General features: G+C 55.3%; 9 protein-coding genes across 9 annotated transcripts in view; 3 read left to right on the top strand and 6 right to left on the bottom strand.

Annotated features, from left to right (window-relative positions):
• Positions 1–576, bottom strand: part of PUNSTDRAFT_144993 (uncharacterized protein) — a 1,507-nt gene extending 931 nt beyond the window's left edge. Inside the window, exons 1-4 of the mRNA XM_007385781.1 lie at positions 530–576; positions 298–472; positions 159–239; positions 9–89 (exon numbers count right to left, since the gene is read on the bottom strand). Of these exons, the coding sequence (XP_007385843.1) occupies positions 9–89; positions 159–239; positions 298–407 (272 nt within the window). The 5' untranslated portion in view covers positions 408–472; positions 530–576. The remainder of the gene's footprint in view (positions 1–8; positions 90–158; positions 240–297; positions 473–529) is intronic.
• Positions 577–960: 384 nt separating this feature from the next.
• On the bottom strand, positions 961–1,917 carry PUNSTDRAFT_144994 (uncharacterized protein; the record flags this gene model as incomplete). Its single annotated transcript, XM_007385782.1, has 2 exons — positions 1,349–1,917; positions 961–1,298 (listed from the first exon to the last, which is right to left on the bottom strand). The coding sequence occupies exons 1-2, from the start codon at positions 1,854–1,856 to the stop codon at positions 961–963; spliced, it is 846 nt and encodes a 281-aa protein (XP_007385844.1). The 5' UTR covers positions 1,857–1,917.
• A 405-nt stretch (positions 1,918–2,322) lies between these two features.
• On the top strand, positions 2,323–7,605 carry PUNSTDRAFT_127196 (ARM repeat-containing protein). Its single transcript, XM_007385783.1, has 18 exons — positions 2,323–2,511; positions 2,609–2,704; positions 2,754–2,847; positions 2,898–3,359; positions 3,408–3,986; positions 4,040–4,237; positions 4,290–4,321; positions 4,370–4,432; positions 4,499–4,597; positions 4,654–4,864; positions 4,921–5,026; positions 5,077–5,148; positions 5,204–5,365; positions 5,408–5,648; positions 5,709–6,489; positions 6,551–6,958; positions 7,009–7,367; positions 7,431–7,605. Exons 2-15 carry the CDS (start codon positions 2,616–2,618, stop codon positions 6,169–6,171), a joined length of 2,871 nt encoding a protein of 956 aa, XP_007385845.1. The 5' UTR covers positions 2,323–2,511; positions 2,609–2,615; the 3' UTR covers positions 6,172–6,489; positions 6,551–6,958; positions 7,009–7,367; positions 7,431–7,605.
• A 543-nt stretch (positions 7,606–8,148) lies between these two features.
• On the bottom strand, positions 8,149–9,485 carry PUNSTDRAFT_136231 (endo-1,3(4)-beta-glucanase-like protein; the record flags this gene model as incomplete). The annotated part of the gene is made up of 8 exons (XM_007385784.1): positions 8,149–8,222; positions 8,278–8,334; positions 8,391–8,481; positions 8,535–8,649; positions 8,708–8,821; positions 8,870–9,055; positions 9,107–9,271; positions 9,337–9,485. The coding sequence occupies 8 exons, from the start codon at positions 9,483–9,485 to the stop codon at positions 8,149–8,151; spliced, it is 951 nt and encodes a 316-aa protein (XP_007385846.1).
• A 1,620-nt stretch (positions 9,486–11,105) lies between these two features.
• PUNSTDRAFT_89921 (endo-1,3(4)-beta-glucanase-like protein) lies at positions 11,106–12,721 on the bottom strand. The gene is made up of 9 exons (XM_007385785.1): positions 12,589–12,721; positions 12,369–12,537; positions 12,150–12,314; positions 11,913–12,098; positions 11,742–11,855; positions 11,578–11,692; positions 11,428–11,515; positions 11,316–11,372; positions 11,106–11,254 (listed from the first exon to the last, which is right to left on the bottom strand). Exons 2-9 carry the CDS (start codon positions 12,512–12,514, stop codon positions 11,181–11,183), a joined length of 945 nt encoding a protein of 314 aa, XP_007385847.1. The 5' UTR covers positions 12,515–12,537; positions 12,589–12,721; the 3' UTR covers positions 11,106–11,180.
• Positions 12,722–12,781: 60 nt separating this feature from the next.
• PUNSTDRAFT_53847 (uncharacterized protein) lies at positions 12,782–13,230 on the bottom strand. The gene has a single exon (XM_007385786.1). The coding sequence runs from the start codon at positions 13,099–13,101 to the stop codon at positions 12,856–12,858; it is 246 nt and encodes an 81-aa protein (XP_007385848.1). The 5' UTR covers positions 13,102–13,230; the 3' UTR covers positions 12,782–12,855.
• Positions 13,231–13,823: 593 nt separating this feature from the next.
• On the top strand, positions 13,824–14,831 carry PUNSTDRAFT_121615 (uncharacterized protein). Its single transcript, XM_007385787.1, has 6 exons — positions 13,824–13,917; positions 13,971–14,122; positions 14,170–14,293; positions 14,347–14,438; positions 14,495–14,579; positions 14,632–14,831. The coding sequence occupies exons 2-6, from the start codon at positions 13,974–13,976 to the stop codon at positions 14,653–14,655; spliced, it is 474 nt and encodes a 157-aa protein (XP_007385849.1). The 5' UTR covers positions 13,824–13,917; positions 13,971–13,973; the 3' UTR covers positions 14,656–14,831.
• Positions 14,832–15,249: 418 nt separating this feature from the next.
• Positions 15,250–16,819, top strand: PUNSTDRAFT_136234 (uncharacterized protein; the record flags this gene model as incomplete). The annotated part of the gene is made up of 3 exons (XM_007385788.1): positions 15,250–15,356; positions 15,447–16,234; positions 16,284–16,819. 3 exons carry the CDS (start codon positions 15,250–15,252, stop codon positions 16,817–16,819), a joined length of 1,431 nt encoding a protein of 476 aa, XP_007385850.1.
• Positions 16,820–17,398: 579 nt separating this feature from the next.
• PUNSTDRAFT_136235 (uncharacterized protein) lies at positions 17,399–18,195 on the bottom strand (the record flags this gene model as incomplete). Its single annotated transcript, XM_007385789.1, has 2 exons — positions 17,399–18,126; positions 18,180–18,195. The coding sequence occupies 2 exons, from the start codon at positions 18,193–18,195 to the stop codon at positions 17,399–17,401; spliced, it is 744 nt and encodes a 247-aa protein (XP_007385851.1).
• Positions 18,196–18,870: the final 675 nt, after the last annotated feature.

The following is an 18,870-nucleotide window of genomic DNA, read 5'->3' on the forward strand; positions in this document are numbered from 1 at the left end:
AATCTCACTTGTCGATACCGAAGATGTCCTTCAAGACCTGCAGCGGGTCATTTTCCAGCTCCGCGATATCACCTCCGCTCAGGGCTCGCCTTCGAAAAAGTTGAAATTCGATCATCAATATCAATACGCGGGCGTCGAACGATACGAGACAATCTCACTTGTCGATACCGAAGATATCCTTCAGCACCTGCAGGGGATCGTTCTGGAGCTCTGCGATGTCACCTCCGCTCAATGCACGCCTATGTGAGTTACGAGTTCAGCGTGCCTGATACGAGCGAATGTGTATGACGGACTTACGGGGCGGCGATCAGCGATTCCTTGGGGAGACGGCTGGGCCCAACTGAAGGGCGAGCGGTGACCAACCCCGAGAGGACCACAGCAAAAGAGAGGGTAGCGAAGAAGCGCATCTTGAGATCGTGACGGGTCGGTCAATAGAATCGATGCTTTGCAAGAGTCGTGAAAAATGAGGAACCTGTAGAGGGCCATGTCAGGTTGCTCTGCCGATTATGTTGTTGGCGGGAGGACGAACCGTTCGCCGGCGAACTGATGCTTGGGATCCTGGAACACGAAAACCCTAAGCATGACCGAGAGCGTGCAAGGCCATCTTATAGTCTGTCCATTCCGACCCTATCAGCCGGGCGGAGAATTCCGTTGATAGGGTAAGTTGATCATGCCGAGTGGATCCTCATGCCTCCTTGGCGCCTGGCAGGTTCACAGCCCTCTGTTCGTTGCTGAGATGGACAAGGCTAGCCGGAAACGACGGTAGGTAGGTAGGTAGGTAGGTAGGTAGGTAGGTTTCACCGGCTATCAATGCTGGGCTATCCCTTCTATTAGGCTGTGTCTCCAAGGAAAACGCCAATTATCAACGGCAGCCGCGCATCGATATACGATCAAGTGTAGTTGATCGGCAGAGGGCACAGCCTCCCTCAAAAGCAGGTAGATGATGTCATATCCTCAACCTCAAGGCGCAAGCAAATTCAACGTCTTGTACGCTTGACTCCCGCTAGGATGTACTATGCGGGAAGATGGCGATCTGTTGGATCCAATGCCCACAGAGCTGAAGATGCGACGGTCTCGACCTGCGATGTAGAGATCCATTATCGTCAACGAGGCGTGTATATCCGCGTCGTCGTCCACGAAGCAGATGAGGCATGGCGGAGAGCCAGATTTGAATGGGAGTGGGTCGCCATCTAAGAGTTGTCTGAGCGCAAGGGGCGCAAATGAATGGGGGCCGTGGATGCGCAAGACTAATGAACGAAGATGGGTCAGGGATTCCGGGTTGATAGAAGCAACCCATGCTGGACGCCACGTTAGATGATGAAGTGCACGACTGGATGGATCAACGTACATTCGATATCAGCGTCGGCTCCACACATTGTGAAATCGAGCTCAATTTCTTCCAGGCCCATCATCGCGCTCGTCAACCGCACCCAGCTTTGGTCTGGAAGTTGACCCGGGCCTATCGACAGTCGAATGGACAACCGCCGCAACACGCTGAATTCGATCCGAGAACATGCCCACGCTATCTGGAAGTGCGTATGATCCAGAACGAGGCTATGATACTCAAGACGCCTGGCGGACGTGTATGGTGCTCGTAGATTCGCGGAGGCACGACGATATTTGAAGACGCCCTCCATGCGTAGGTCTCGCACATTAGGAAACGAGGAGACAAGGCGGTCCAGCTGATAGTGGGATACGAACTCGCACTCCTCCAAGCACAGGCAAGACGCGGTGCGATAGTTCTCCAGCAGGTGAGTCATGGTGGCCTCATCGCATCTCGAGCCCGAGAAGTCCACCACAGTCAGCGTTTGTACTTGCTGAAGCCGCCCCTTCAGTGCAGGAAAGATGGACTGCATCCACGATGTCCGGTTGCCTCGCTCATATCGAGGAGGCGCATGGTGGCAAAGGATGGTCAGGGTCCGGACCAGACCACCGATCCATGAGCTGTGGGACAACAGCCTTGAGAAGGGCTTGCTCGTGATAGAGTCAAGAGTAATGTTTCGGAATAAGATGGACGTCGCAGGCGAGTACCAAGCTTTGCATACGAGGCGCGCGGCTGCCACGTCTGGATCAGGGAATCTGCTCGTACTGGCTGTACCCGCACAGTTTAGTATGATCTCGAGCAGGATTTCTTCAGGCAACGGTATCATCCTATCATAAGCTGTATGTGGTATTTTCGCGTTCAGCGATATCGAAGAGATTGCGATGGGCCTGAAGTGAAAGAAGATACAGGCCTATGCAGGTTGCAATTGGAGAGCCGTGGTGTAGCACAGCATCCGGCGATCGTTCCCATCTCCCATCTTTTCTGCTCTGCCTCGTCCTCCCCGGCGCCGCTCTGTAGATATCACCTCAGGCCTCCGCATAGATCTTGAGTCCCGTCTGACCTGAACCTGCTCCCGCTTCAACGACACTCTATCGTAAAGATCGAGCTAGTCCCCTCGGTTTCGTCGCCGGTCTCTTGCACATTATCCTGGGCGGTGCTGGTCCGCGTGCTCGCGCGCTCTCTCTCAGGTTCGTCCTGCGCAAAACATTCGCACCCTCCTCTGCCACACCTTCATACGTACTGTCTCGCTCGCAGTACACGCGCTCATTTTCTATACAATGTCAGCTATAATATGGAGCCTGTCGTCTCCCCGGAAGTCACTGCCGAGCTCACGCAGATTCTCTCCAATCTTGTTCTCGGAGACAACGAAATCCGGCAAAAGTAGGTGTTTAGCATGCGCTTGCGTGCCATCCGTTGACCAATAGCGCAGTGCAGAGAATGCCGTTAACGAACGCCTTGCTCAGACGCCAGAGCTCTATCTTCTGGCTCTGACACAGTTTGCAATATCAGCCGACACCGAAGTGGTAGGCGTTTGGCCATAACACCCTACTCACGCTGAACATATGTTACCCAGATGCGTTCGTTCTCGTTAGTCCTGCTCCGACGGCTTCTATTCCGTTCATCGCAAGCAACCCCGAAAGCATCGGGTACCATCTCCACTCCATTGTCCGATCTATCGCTAGCCTCCACCAGCCAATCTACGCTTTATGACCACCTGAGCGTCAATGCTCACAACGCGCTGGAACGCTTACTCCTTCATTCACTGGCGCGTGAGCCCGCATTGTCAGTTCGAAGAAAGACCGCGGACACCGTTTGCGAGCTGGCGAACGAGGGTATGGCCCGGGGTAGGCCCTGGCACACTCTGCAAGCGCAGGTGTTCTCCATGGCTCAAGCCTCAGGTTCTGATGCGGAACGCGATGGACGCGAAGTGGCATTTCGGGTTTTCGCTGGAAGCGTGGGCTTGATCGGCGATCTGCAGGTCGAAACGGTTGTCGGCGTCTTGACGCGCGGTTTGCAAGACTCGGAAAGCCTCGAGGTGGCGTTCTATATTGTGACTCCGTTGAATGTATTGACACTGTTCCAGGTTCGCCATGCAGCGCTGAGGGCATCCGTCTCATACCTGTCGTCCATCCCGCCTTCAGACCGTACACAGCTGGCGCAGTGCCTCGGCCTCCTCCACCCGATGCTCGAGATTCTTCCAAGCTTGCCACATTCACAGCTACCGAAGTTCCTTGCCACCCTCACACCGCTCACGTCAGTACACCCCGTCGTATTCCAGGAACACATGCCAGCTTTACTCTCCTTTTTCTCTGCGCTTGTCGTTCCCATGGCGGATGCCGGCCCGACTCCGACCGTTGCTAGGCCTTTTCCAAGTAAAAACGGCAACGGAAGTCCAGGACAAGATAGAGCGTTCTCCTTCGACTTCGTTACGACACCCGGAAAGGGGAAGGAGAAGGCTCCGGAAGACGAGGAAAAGGAAGAGCGCGACGAGGTTCGCAAGGCGGCGCTAGAGTTCATGGTCAGCCTTAGCGAGGCCAAACCAGCCATGGTGAAGAGGGTGAGCGGCAATGGTTGGGTAGTGGCGATCGTTCGAGGTTGCTTGGAGGGGATGGGCGAACTGCCGGAAGATGATGATATGCTGCAGGCTTGGCTGGATGCAGATGTAGGTGGCCGCTCCTGCTTATAGTATTCGCGTTTACATGCTTTACACCATAGCCTGCGGAGGATCCTACGGATGATGTATACCCGCATGTATACGAGCAAGCATTGGACCGCCTTGCTTGCGCGCTTGGGGGCAAGTCGGTGCTGCCCCCCTCGTTCCAGTACATTCCAGCGATGATGAATTCGCATGACTGGCGGCTAAGACACGCTGGGCTAATGGCTATAGCAGCTCTGGCAGAAGGCACGAGCAAGGTCCGTGAATATTCGTCTGACATCATGCACCAGTGTTCTGACGAGACTCAAGATCATGGTGAACGAAGTTGGTAAGGTCGTCGCGTAAGTACCGACAGTGCAATCTCTATACCGTTGCTGATCAGAGGTCAGCCTGGTTACGCCAATGTTCGGAGACGATCATCCCCGCGTGCGGTATGCCGCTTGCCAATGCGTGTTCGTCGTTTTCCAAGACACTTTATGGGCCAAATACAAACGACTGACACATGCTATGGGATGCAGCGGCCAACTGTGCACCGATTTAGAAGAGATCATTCAGGATAAATATCATGAGCAACTCTTCGGGGTACTTATTCCAACTCTCGAGGCACCTGAGTCACGGTCATCTCGGTTCCCTTGATGCCATGCCAGTCATTCTCATGTCTGCTTGCGAACAGGGTTCACGCTCATGCAGCAGCGGCTCTCATCAACTTCTGCGAAGGTGTCGAGCACGATACCCTCGTGCCCTACCTGGATCCCATTGTCGAACGGTTGCTGAAGCTTCTGCACTCCGGGAATGCACAGACGCATGCGAAGCGCTACGTGCAGGAACAAACAATCACTACATTGGCTATGGTTGCAGATGCCAGCGAGGCTACGTTTGCCAAGGTTTGCGCCTAGCCCAACTTGCCGGTACACTGAGAGATGCTGATCACCTCATGTAGCATTATCCGGCTATTATGCCTCTACTGTTGGATGCGCTAAGGAATGCGAACGGTCCCGAGTACAGAAAACTCAGATCTAAAGCCATGGAATGCGCGGGTCTGATCGGTATGGCGCCCGCTCTCCCGGACCCTCCGTTATTTGACGTGTTCGTCTAGCGATCGCTGTAGGACGGGACGTGTTCCGCCCTGACGCAAATGCTTTCATCGAGCTCCTTATGCGGATACAAAGTACGGCCCTTGCGAGAGCTTCGTGTGCACGGCTCTCATTCAGTCACTATCGCAGATAGCCCCGTCGACCCTGGCGATACGATGTCCACCCACTACCTAATTGCCACCTGGGCGAAGGTCTGCCAAGCCATGGGCCCCGAGTTCGAACCGTATCTCCCCGTTGTCATGCCCCCGCTGCTTCAGGCCGCAAGTGCGAAAGCCGATGTGTCTATCTATGGTATATCTTGATATATAGTCGCGACTGTTCGCTTGCTCATAGAACCTAACGTAACAGATGAAGATGAGGGTGTTGAACAGAAGGAGGGCTGGGAGACTATCATGATGGATGGGCAACAGGTTGGGATCAAGACATCTGCTATAGAGGAGAAATGCCAAGCCTTCGAAACTCTGGTGATCTACTGTTCCACGTTGGGCCCCCGCTTCGCGCCATACCTGTCCCAGAGCCTCGAACTGGTCCTTCCGTCCTTGCGGTTTTTCTTCCATGATGGTGTCCGGGAAGCGTGCGCGATGTGGGTCTACATCGTTCACTATCGAGATTCACAACCTCACGTCCGTTTCAGGCTTATTCCTATGCTCATGTCCTGCGGAAAGAGCAGTGGTACTCTGACGCAACAGATGGTTGCCGCCACGTTCACACAGCTGGTCAATTGCATAAGTGTGGAACCTGACTCTTCTTTCCTCGCATCCCTCTACAAGGCCTTCGCCGACTCCCTCCGCGTGATAGGCGGTCCCGCCGCTCTTCCTCATGAATTCCATGCGGGCATTGTCGAGGCTACTAAACGTCAATTACAAAGCCTTGCTGACAGACGCAAAGCACGGTCTCAACGATCGCCGGCGGAAATTGAAGACGAGAAAGAGGACTTTATGCTCCTTGAGGAGATGGAAGAGTTCGCACTTGAAGATATGACAAAGCTGTTGAAATACTTCGATCCAAATCACCCGCTACTAGTTGCAGTGGCAAGCGTACGAGATTTAGGTTTGGGTCTGGGACAGTGGGACGAGGATGGGCAAGCTGACGACTAAAGGACAGGCGAGGGACGGTGATGCATTGGTTTCCCTTCCGTCCCAACTATCCTTCGCAAAGACTAGGGATTACCATCAACATACAGTATAATAGCAGAGCTGTCATGCTCGGTTTTCCTTTCTCCTGGCATCAATGTAGCCTACTTCATGTATTTACTATCCGAGTATGCCGTCCAGAATGCTGATAATCTTCTTCACTTCTTCTATCGTGTTGTAGTGCACCAGGGATATGCGAACCACCCCATCATTCACGTCGAGCTTGGGCTTCAGCTCGTCGACAAGGGTGTATGCGTAGAAATGTCCATAGCGAATTCCAATCTGCAGCGATCGTTGTTAAAGCGATAGGCCAATGGCGGATAACACACAGGAGCAAACTTACGCCGCCATGCTTATCAAAGACGTTCACGATGTCCTTGCTTTTGATGGGTTGTTGGCCAACAACCACGAAACTGATGGTTGGCACCCGACCCAGTCCTGCCATTTCCTCCCCGACGATACGTACGCCTTTGTCGTACTTAGAGAGAAGGTAGTGTATGAGAGGCTCAACCAGAGTTTGCTCATGCTTCGCGATGACATCGAAGGATGCGACGAGGTCGTTCTCGGCGCTCAGGGAAAGTAAGTACGGCACCACGGCCGTGGTTCCATAGACAAGCTCGTAGCCCGGGCCGCCAGGCTGTAACTTGTACGTATGCTTATCAACCTTCAAGAAGTGATGTGCAATGGAAGTGATGGAGTGCTCCAAAGCAAGAGCTCGTATATATAGGACGGACTGGTGGCAGGCGTAAACCTATGGATTTGATGAGCGTACGTTTGTTTCTGCTGGCGCATTCAACTAACCTTATAAAAGGAAAAAACGCAATAATCTACGTCCCAATCGCGAACGTCGATCCTGCGATGTGGTGCATACGCAACACAATCAACGGACACCTCAACTTTGTTCGCTCCCCGGGCAGCAGCTGTTTCGCGGACGGCCTTGACGACCTCCTTCACCGGCACGACGGATCCCAGGATATTGGAGCAGGCCGTGAACGCCACGAGACGCGTTTTACTCGTGATCAAGGGAAGAAGATCCGAGACCTTGAGAGAGATCGAGTAAGGATTGGATGGTGATACAGTGGTCACGTTCGGGGAGGCATGCCAGTACTTGACGACGGCCCCAGTCCTGTTGGCTAGCTTCTTCCATGGACCGCCATTAGCTGGAAGCACATTCAGATTCCATCCGAGGGGTGATGAACATATATGATAACGTCGCTACGCACCCTCGTGTTCCCCAGTGACTATCAACTCGTCCCCTGCTTTAATGCCAGCCTCGAGTCCACGAGCTAGATTTTCCATCAACATCGTAGAGCTCGCGCCGTACGCAATTTCATCGGGGCTTTCTGCGTTAAAGAGCTTTGCAGCTTCAACGTTTCCTTCCGCGACCCTCTGCGTGCTCAGGACGCTGACACTGTAATCCGCGCCGAGTTGCACATTCGTGTTTATCAGGTAGTCCGTGACCCGATCGACAACGTCCTTCAGGCATTGAGAGCCGCCCGCGTTGTCGCCGAAGATGTAGCCAGAGGAAAGTGCAGGAAACTGAGCCCGGACATTCTCAATGTCGAGTGTACCAGAGGTCATGACGGTCAACGGTCGATGTGTAACTTGCTATCCGAGTACTGAGATAACGACCACGGGGAAGGATCGCACACATGGCTCCCGTGGAAGACGATGTGGCCGAGATAACATGCGGGAGTAGTTGACCATGACCATGAACAGAACATCCGACGGCACGATGGCTCAGTGCGTGCACAGCCACGCGCACGCAGCCAAGTAGCTTTCGAGTAAGTACTTACAGCATTACAGCACGGGCATCAGGTCGAACGCCATTTACGACAGGCTGCTCCAAGTTGGGTATGAACGACACCCTCCCGCTTCGATCCAGATATGTGCGACATATGCATGGTTTGCCGTGCGCCCGCAACTTGAAGCGCATATCACCTACTCGTAGACGGACAATCGGGCGAAATCCCAGTATGCGTCCACGAAGGCGGCAGGGTTCCGGTTAACGTAGTCTATGGAAGGGTATGATGAGCGGGATCCGATCTGGTAACTTCTGTAATATCTTACCTGTGCAGCTGGCACCACAACCATTCGAGGTGAATACGGCGCCGGCCCAATCGCCACCTTCGGAGAGACGTTTGATCTGACGCAAGGACGAAAATTCATCGTTTGAAGCTCACAGAGGGTAAGATTTATGATGATATTATTCTCTCCGAATTTAGCCTCCAGATCACAGGTAGAAGTCGATGGGAAGCTCGCGTATGGTGTACCCTTCAATCGCATGATGAGCGGCGCAATGGACATAAGACGGGCGTGTAGCTCACCCAAAATGTAGTATCTATGATGGGGCTACCGGAGTAAACGTCGAGCGGGACGAACTTGCTGTTCCTTGGCCAGAACCATACTTTAATAAACTTGTTCGTGCGCTCCATAGCATACCTGTATAGATGATTCTGAGTTCCGGGATCGCGAATAATCATCATAGTAGTTTACATACCATCCACCGCCGGCGGCGTTGAATGCGGGGCCATACGAGTTAGTGGCAGGGGCTTGTACCCCGCAGCCAGCGTTGTAGTTGAAATCCACGTCACAGTTTGTGGAGACTGTCGTCCTGGTAGGACAGTTAGCGTGCCATGCGAGAGGGAAGTAGTATCAATACCCGGTCTGAGAACGTGTTTCGGGCATTGTGCAATTGGAGCTGGTGTGCAACGTGCTCGCGTTCGGCTCCACGTCGTTGACTCCCTCGACGATGTCGATCTCCCCGGAGGCGGGCCAGTCACTCTCCAAGGTTTCCCATGCCGCAGGCCATGTGGCGCAGCCCTGCGGCATATGACGGATGTCCATCCTGCAAAGCATTGAGTGGAATGTACAGCAGAAACCGCCTTCTTGGACGCACACAACAGCATGGGTTGTAAACACGCGTTTGCTTCTGATGCGCACGCTTTGTCTTCCTGGGTCAGAGTCGGAGAGCACAGTCGTATGGTCTGCGCGTATTACGAAGGAGTGCTGTGATGCGTAGGTAAGATTGCTCGCCAGTGCGGTCGCCTCGTCCACGTATGTCCTAGAGCCATTCGAAGCTAGTAAGTTCCATATTCGCTGTGAATAAGCAAACAGGGAAACGCGTACACGCGGCCATGGGTGGGGTCATCGATGGCCTCATGTTCGAAATTGTCGAGGAATTGGCGCCCGACGCTGTTTTGCGACTGCAGATAGATGGCACTCCGGGCGAGGAACGCATGCGCGAGCATTACGAGCGCGACCGTAGGACAACGCATGTTGAAGACTTTGCGAACCAAACACAAAGCTCGTCAGCGACCTATCAAGCTATAAGTATGCGACGGAAAATCATGAGCGGCAAGTATATCCTGTGGCGTGCGCACATGCGAAGATATTTCGGTGTCATCTGGCTGTCATCGGACGATCGGTGTAGAGCCTACGCAGAAGCTGTTTCGGATTCTACTGTCGTCTCGATCCGGACGGTCTCATCGCTACGAATGGGCCGTAGGTAATAGCCGCCCGAGTGGTGTGTTGCTACATGCGTTTTGCGTGAGTCTACTGTTGTCTGCGGCGAGTAAGCCGCTGAATTACACGTTAAAAACTGTTCAGAAAATGTCAGTCACGGTCCATGCAACTGCCGAAGGTGTCAGGGCGGGTTTTACTGACCCAGGTCACATCCAGGCACATCAATGGCATGACCAAGGTCCGAGAGTCTGAGCGTCGAAAACGTCGAGAACCTTAGCTCCAATTCTGCTCTGTCTGTGTATATAATGGAATCCGACGCTATGACTTGGGACCAGCGACGCAGAGGAGTACCAAATAGAATGGCATCGATGGCAGTTTGTGCGCTCATTTAGCATGAAGGAACTGGGAGGTCATGATAGAGCCATGTGAAGTTCCGCGCGACAACCGATTGTTCCGCTATTGGGATCGTGCCGGAAATATACCTACCTACCTACCGCATACCCAGGCTCCTAAACCATCCGCACGTATCGTGTTCATATCCAGCAATCCTAGAGCGCCGGGCAAGGTTGGATCATAGATGGGAAAATACTACCATTATTGTAAATGCATTATGTAAGAGTCCAAAAGCGTTAAGCGACATACTCTTTTTGGAAACGTAAGGGCTGGATTGAACACGATACGGCGACACACGGATAAAGAAGTGACCACCATTCGATGGTGTCGCAGACAAATATATGAAGAACCGGAGCTCGTCGTGACGTATGTCCAGCGCCCCCCCCCCTCTCTACCTTCATAGTCCAATCGCTTTACCGTTCCATAGTGCTGCAATGGATGGTACCACACGAATATGGGCTTCAACGTCTGGTGTCTGTTTGTGAACATTGTCCTAAAATCAAGGAAAAACAAAGGCGTTGGAAATCAGCCCATGTGGACAATGGATGTCTACGGGCGGGCTTGACGGTCGATTGGGTGTTTACGACATCAAGGTCGATTTCCCAATGTAATCTGTTTATCCACTTTGCGATGCTCACCCGGTGCTTACAGACTGGGAAGAGGATTGCACGATGGCGGTGGAGCTACAATGGAGGGCAGGACGCTGAATGCCTGCACGATATTGTCTGGCAACAATGCGACGATGGCACGAACCGATTCCCGGTAGCTCTGCACAGTCGGGTCGCGTTGCCATCATTAGCCCCACTTAAGCATACGCTTTTGCACCTCGAGTATCCCGAGTGAAGTCGGAGTGAAAGTAATTCATGCTGCCTTCACCACCGCTTGCCTGCCCTCTGCCTCCTTGTAGGGCATTTTCCCAACCACGGACGATCTGAAAGTACACCCACCGATTGCTTATAAACCTTCATCTACAGTCTCGGATACAGCAGCGCTGCACATCAAGACCATTCCTTGAGCTCCGAGCGTGACGTCCAATAGATAGAATTTAGATAATCTAATATACATCTGTTTTGCTGATATCAATACGGAAACGGCGAGCTTGCCACTGTTTGGTTTCATTGGTAGACGCTCAAGCGAGCGAAGTCCCAGTAGGCATTCACGAAGGCCGCTGGGTTCGCATTGACGTAGCCTGAGAGAGGCCGTGCTCAGAAACAGACGGACACACATGGTAAAAGGCAGATGATACTCACTGACGCAGTCAGAACCGCAGCCGTTGCTGGAGAACACCGATCCGGCCCAGTCGCCGCCTGCGCATAATGTCGTCAGCATTCGAGCACAGTCGGGATGTCTCGGAATACTCACAGAGGGTAAGGTTGATGATGATGTTGTTCTCGCCGAAGTGGGACGAAAGGTCGCAGTCGGTGTTCGGGAAAAGCGCCGTGGGCGTGCCCTGCGGGAAGATGACGTCATTTAGTCTTCCCGCACGCGCAGCGGGGTTCTGGGGCAACTTACCCAGTTGTCGGTGTCGACGGTCGACGAACCGCCGGAGACGTCGGAGGGCACGGAGGTGGAGCCTCGGGACCAGAACCAGACCTTGATAAAGTCGTTCGTGCGTTCCATCGCGTACCTGATTCGAACATTAGCGATGAGCAGCGGAGTGACCGGGGTCAACGCACCATCCTCCGCCAGCGGCGTTGAAAGCCGGTCCGTAAGAGTTGCTATCTGCGGCGTGTACGCCACAGCCCGCGTTGCCGTTGTCAGCAGTGTTGCAGTCGGTGCTCACGGTCGCCCTAAAGGTTCACGATTAGCGATGACGTCATGCGTCACCACGCGAGACGGTGCCTCACCCGGTTTGGGCGACCGAGGCGGGCATGGTGCACCCGGCACTCGTGTGCAGCGTGCTCTGGTTCGGCTCGACGTCGTTCACGCCCTCGATGATGTCCACTTCTCCCGAGTTGGGCCAGTCGGCTTCGTCGGTTTCCCAAGCCGCTGGCCAGGTAGCACAGCCCTGGGGCATGTGGCGGATATCCATACTGCACAACTACGGTGAGTATGAACGCTGGGACGGGTGTAATCGGACTTACACGACTACGTGCGTGGTGTATGCGGCGTTGCTTTTGATCCGAACGCTGTTCCGTCCGGGATCGGACGCAGCGAGGGTCGTGGTGGAATCGGTGCGCATGATGAAGGTATCACCAGAGGCGTAAGTCAAGTTGTCTGCCAAGGCAGTGGCCTGGTCCACGTATGTACTACCGAGGGATATCAGCGTGAGTAACACGGTTTGCAGAGGTCATTTCACGTACACTCTGCCGTTTGTGGGATCCGCGATCGCCTCATGGCCGAAGTTGCTGAGGAAATCGGTGCCGACATTGTTCTGGGTGAGCGAGTAGGTCGCGGCCGATACGAACGGGACGAGTGCTACCAAGGCGAGACCAGCCGAAGCCTTCATGTCGACGATGGATAGAGGGAAAGCTTGGACGCGCCGTGAGGCTCACATCTACCAAGGAAATGTGAACAGCTTACTGGAAATGCGCCTTGAGACTGCGGGGTAACGCGCTGATGAGCGAAGTCAAGGGCGCTGACCGGCGGAGTCGTAGTGACGATGGGTATTCTCGCCTCCATCTAACGACTCTTATAGACGGAACGTCCAGGCGGCCTCCGTGGCAAATACGCGTACCCATGTGGGTCTTCTGCAACACCTGGTCCACCCCAAATCACGTCGCCACCAGTACTGTCGCTATCGGGGGATGGAAATTGTTGAAAATATCCTTCTCTCAGCGGGCCCGAAGGTCAAGGAAGGGTCATGCTGACGCAGTCATGCAGGACAGAAGCGGTTCCGGTGACAATGCTATCACACGGCTCGATCGCGGCGACGTAGTTCCAGGAAAGACAGTCTAGGGCGCCTGATAGGCTTCGCGACCGGAGACCTACCGAGTTGGTCGAGGAGGGAACGGCGGAAGGCGATGGAGGACCCGATAAGGCAAGGATCGCGGGAGATTTTGGACAAAAAGCGCGACGGAACGGGGCTTTGTGCATCTTGATAATAGCAGCGGCCGGTCGTCACGCGCCCCCGGGAGCACCGAGCGTTGCCAGGCCTCGACGGAATGGAGGCGTCCATCGGGGAGGTGCATGTGCGGAGAAGTATCGGATCATCTCCTGCTGTGGGCATCGAGCGCGCTTTGGCTCACGCAAGTTGGTCACGAGCCGCATATTGGGAAAGGACGTCCCGTTCGCAGACGTCGCGAGCTGGAGTGTACAGAAAGCGACGAAAAGAGAGATGAGGAAGCGGTGGACCGTAGCATATGATTTCGCATCGATAGAAACGCTTCATCCGGCAGCGCCGACGCTGGGCCAGTGGGGATGGTCTACATTATTCCGGTAGGTAGGTAGGTAGATTGCCGAGGAGGTCCCGATTGAGCGCGACGGACGGGGCGAGAATAGAGCTGACCCACAGGTCGCAGAGTGTCTGCTAATCGATGCGGACGCATGAGATAGCGTCGAGGATGGGATCAAGCAAATTGCAGTGTCTGGCCGCTTCTTCAGGTTCTCGAGATGACGAAGGCACATGGAGGTCAAGCTCGTGCGTCACGCGCCGAGGACGTGGCAACGACTGAGTGCGAATGCGTTCGTCATGGGGAGAAGACGAAGGAGGCGGCAGTCGTTGTGTGCCACTGCCACGCGCGCGTGACGTCATCGCAGCACGCCAGTCGTCCCCGGCTTTGCTCGCCTGTACTGTCCGTTGCGAGAATGAGATTCGACTTGACCAGAGTTCTGCCTGCGCTCTCCTTGTCCTACCTGAACCCGCTCAACCACAGGCCGATCAACCCGATATACAGAGCGCTAGCAACCGCAGTCCGTTGCGATCTACTCGAGATGACCGCCTGCTCACCTCGGGCACATTGTAGTCCATGGCATCGCCCTCTGATCTTCAATCCTGGGCCCAGAATCAGCTGGCGGCCGTGTATAACGCCGCTTCTGACGAAGACTTTGATGCTGCCGTCGAGCGAACGTTCAGCCAGGATGCACAGATCGAAATAGACGGAAAGGCATACGGCTTGTAAGCCTTGCTCAATCTTGCGAGCCATCTTCTCATCCGGCTTGTAGATCTGAAGCCAAGGAAGCGTTCGGAATCCAGCGCAAGCCTGGTGTATCCACCAAGAACGACTTTGCGTGGGAACAAGAGCCTAAATCCTTGGCTGCAACAGCAGAAGGAGGCAACGCAGACGAAGTACGCGCCCCTTTTCAGACTTCAACCGCACCCTTCCGATCTTTGTCCCGCAGGTAACCGGCAGCATTCTGCTCACACATCACATGAAGTTTCGCATCCGCGCGGCGCCCGCCCAGACACAAACCGTCATCAACTTCCACGCAAAGTCTGTCCTGCGCCTTCACGCTCACACGACGACTGCCTGTCTGATTAATCGCGCAGGGTCTCGGGTGAAGGTTCTGCACGTCGCATCGTCTCACTCAAGGAGTCCATTGAAGGTCGACAAGTGCCCATCAGGTTTCCGCAGGTGAGCACGTGCACGACCTTGGTTTGCGACACGCCACTGACTTCTTCTCAAGGTTCATAGGCACGACGAAACATGAACGTAAGAGAGATAATGATGGTTTCATATGCGCTCTCTGCTGTAACTGCTACATGTCCAACAAATATCGCACCAACTAGTACGGTTGCGTTGCGCAATCATCTCTATGCTCATAACGTATGTAGCTGCCTACGTGCGGCAAGCCCCGAATGTGCCACTGCACAGCTTGGGAACCACTTTTGGAAACTCTTTGCTCTTTGATCTGCTCGTCTGCAAACAACATCGCGTTCGTCCCCAGTGTTCGCCTCTCCGGGCTCTCCTTATGCGAATTAGCGTCCTTTGGCATGCTGCTAAAGACGATACACGTACTTGGCTCGGGTTCTGTCAAAGGGGGTGAATCGTAACTCCGACACGGGCCACGCAGCCCCTATCTCCACAATGCCACCCCGTTGGGCAAGGCCACAGACCGACAGCCTCGCGTTTCTTTGTCCAGACAATTTCTTTGTGGCCTTGGCATAAATATGCGAACACGGGGCGTTTTGCTCTTGACCAAGACACTCACCACCCCTCCACTTCGAGGCCCTCCAGTGACCCTCGAATCATCCCCCACTTGAACATCATCCTACTCGAGCTACATCTCTGTTTAACGCCGGTCATGCCAAAGGCTCAGTCTGATCTTAAGACTCGCGCATCCGTCGTTCGTCGCGCCTGGAACTATCTCAAGCGCCATGCATCGACAAATCCCGAGGGACCTCACCTCCAGTGATTCTTTCTTTCATTATCCACACATATCCTCCCATGCCACTCTTTCCTTCAACGTAAAGGATCTAATCTGATGACTACGTGTTGTAGACTCGCCGAACATGCTGCTGCAGTGACAGCTCCGGCGATTGTTGCTGCCGTGGTGGCTCCGGCTGTTGTTGCCGCTGGCCCACCCGCCACCTCTGACGACGGCGTCTCCGATTCAGAGTCGGCGACCGACTACCAGGACAGTTCGGACGTGGAGTCAGCGCCCACATCCGACGGCACTTCCATCGATGCACACCTCGATGCCGACGACGATTCGAAGGCAGGCGACGAGGAGCCACCCGTCATTGTACGCGCCGCTACCGACGCATCTAGCACTTCGCCCACCGCAACCTCTGCATTTGCGTACGACCAAGAGCCGTCTTACGAAGACGAAGATGATACTCCCTCTCTAGGAGAAGACAGTCTCATTAACGACGAACATGCTGAGCATGACGCCGGTCGCGCCGCGCCCGCTGCGGAGGTGGATGCATTCCTAGCCACCGTGACACCAAATGTTGTCACCGCCCCTCCGGCGGATGCGTCGTTCACGGCTGCTGAAGATCCTTCGACGGAGCAGCCGTCCTGCGCGCCTAGCGTCACCGCCGAGGGTGCCGCGTCAACCACCGCGCCAGCTGCACCATTAGCAAGGTCATCCTCAGTCGCCGCCCCAGCCACTGTCCAAGCTGCACCAAATGGAGGACCGTCCTCGATTGCAGGGCCGTCCTCGATTGCAGGGCCGTCCTCGATTGCGGGACCATCCTCAGTTGCCGCGCCCACCACCGCGCCAGCTGTACCGCTTGTAGGTCCAACCTCGAACGGCGGCCGCGCCGCCCGCAATCCACCTCGTTACAGTACGTGATCACTTACTTTTTTCGCGCTCGTCGACTCACTTTCATCCAGGAGAGGTGACTTACAACGAGCTTGAGGTACGCCGCGCCCGATTCGTCCGGGCTGAACGGTCCTTCTACGGCGAGAAACAATTGAATCGACGGATTGCGGCACGTGAGGTGGGCTACGTGCCGCAAGATGGAGATCACGCACTATACACCAACGTAGTGCAGCGGACGAGGTTGGTAGAGATCGACACCGATGAAGAAACCAACGAAGACGAAGAGGATGGGGAAGAGCCGGCACCGCCGGCTCAGGCTGTGGATTTTGTTCAGGGCCAGGATCAGTCCGAGGAAAAGAATGCCGACCAGGACCAAGATCAGCCTGAGGAGCATAACGCCAGTGCCGGATCCGATCGCAGCGCAACTGCAAGTGCAGATGAAGACCCCGAGATGGAGGACGCGACGGTCGCGCTCGTTCCCGCCGAACCCGCCGTGGCTCCAGCCCCTCGCAGGACCAAGCGCCGCAGGGCTGACGAGGATGAGGATGAGGAACGCGCTGACGAACCCATCGCCAAGCGTCTTCGGAGCTCTGCTCGCTCCCGTTGAGCGCTGAGCGCTGCTGACGATCTACGTCGTGGCTGCTGCTGAAGGCGGTCATTCGCCGCCAAGGAGCGTCAGCTTAATGTTCCGCCTTCTCCCAACGTACGAATTTGTGACCCGTTTTCTTGCGGGATATTTGGACATTTCATGGACTTCTTCCTCGATAATCATCCATCCAATAACCTGCTTTTTTTTGATTTTTTCGTCATCCCTTCCGCCTCTCCATCGTCCAACCAAAGCTTCGCTCTTCCTCGTTTCTTGCGCGTTTTGATCTATTCCATATCCACCATAACGTAGCGGTAGTCTTGTTCTGCGCTTAGTATTCGCATATTTATCTTATCGAATCTCGGCGCGAAAGCGCGCAGCAATCTCCTGTGGAAATGGCCGAAGCATGGCATTTGAAAAGTTACGGTTATCACAGCGTGGGTTAATGTACAAATGCAAGGATGGTGACGATCTTCCCCTCTATAAATCGCGTTCGTACCAGCGAATTTCGATCCAGATACATTACGTGTTTGCAAATTAGCACTGCGTGTACGATATCAATGACGATTCCGAAGAACGTATCAGACGGAACACGCACGTCTATTTTCCCAATATCGCCCTGGTCACGTATCCGAGGGCGAACCCGAGCCAACCTGCAAACCGCGGATCGCTCTCTCCGACGATTTCGCGTTTCCTCCCCGCCCACGATCCGCGGATCTGCTCTTCTCCAGAGTGTCCGGCCTCGACGTCGACCGGGGACCCAGCGCTGCTCCTTCGCTCGCCGGTGGGCCTCCGCCGCGCCTCCTCCTCCGCTTTCTGCGCCCGCTGCTCCGCCTCGTGTGCGCGCGCCTCGGCGGCCTCCGCCCACGCGTCCGCCTCGAGCTTGTGCCGGTGCGCCTGCTCGGCCAGTTGCTGCGCCTCGCGCATCCGAGCCTCCGCGTCCGCGAGCCGGGTAGCCGCCTCCGCCGCGAGAGCCTCGGCGTCGCGCGCCGTGGACTCGGCCTCGTCCGCCCGTCGCTCGGCGGCGCTGATCTGGCCGTGGGCGGCGCCGAGCGCGCGCTGGGTGTCGCGGTGCGCGTCGTGGGCGGCGCCGAGCTCGTCGGAGAGTTCGCGCAAGCGGTCGTCTCGGGCGGAGAGGGAGGAGGCGAGGAAGGCGAGGTCGGTGAGGAGCCGGGTTTGCAGGTGGGAAAGGCCTTCGCCGTCGGTGATGGGCGCGAGGGCCGGCGGGGAAGCGTAGTGGTCGCTGAAGGGCGAACCGGAGCGCTCGGCTTCGATGAGTTTGGCGGGGCGGACGGGGCTGACGTCCACAATGCTGCTCTGCAGCGATCCTGAAGTGGTCGTCGTGAGCTTTCGGACTGGGGTAGGATGCTTTGACGCTCACCGGCTGAAGAAACCATGATAATGATAGAAGAAATCGAGGTGGTTGCAAAGGTAAAGGTGAGAGCTATGGTAGACTCCAGGGGCGGATCGACGGTTTAAATACGCATCGCGCTCTATGTATGCGTCTGTAGAGCAACATGGATGCCCGTGTCACGGACATGCACTTGCAGCGTTTTCGAGGTGCTTGTGCTGTGCAAAGATATACAGTGTGAGGGTAATATGAGCCTGGGAGGACGCCCATGCCGTCGGCGCGTGTTCGGCACGCTGGGGCGCATATATGTACGCCTCCCGAGCGCAATATGAGCAGAGAATGCAAGACGGATCACACGAGGAAGTTCAGAGCGCATCATAACGAGGAGAGGGTTCTGCCCAGCGCAACACGGAGCAGGCGTCTGGGGTGCGTGCCAAACATAGCGTCAGATACGCAAGGGGCGGAGGCTTGAAGGCTGTTCTGGGCTGTTGAAGGCGGATTTAGATGCAGTCGCTGTACATACCGCGAGCAGTAGCCGATCGATTTCCTCGGGCCTCGACAAAGAGACATGATACATGTCGATATTAGTATCCGCATGAGCTGTTGCCGTTGCACGCAACGGCGGCGACGGATGGCGGGCATGCAGACAAGCTCGAGGACGACGGGATGCCTGCTCGGCTGTGGCAAAGAGCATGAGAGTCTAACGACACCCTTGCCCAGG

This window comes from Punctularia strigosozonata (assembly GCF_000264995.1).
Source record: "Punctularia strigosozonata HHB-11173 SS5 unplaced genomic scaffold PUNSTscaffold_10, whole genome shotgun sequence".
NCBI lineage: Eukaryota > Fungi > Basidiomycota > Agaricomycetes > Corticiales > Punctulariaceae > Punctularia > Punctularia strigosozonata.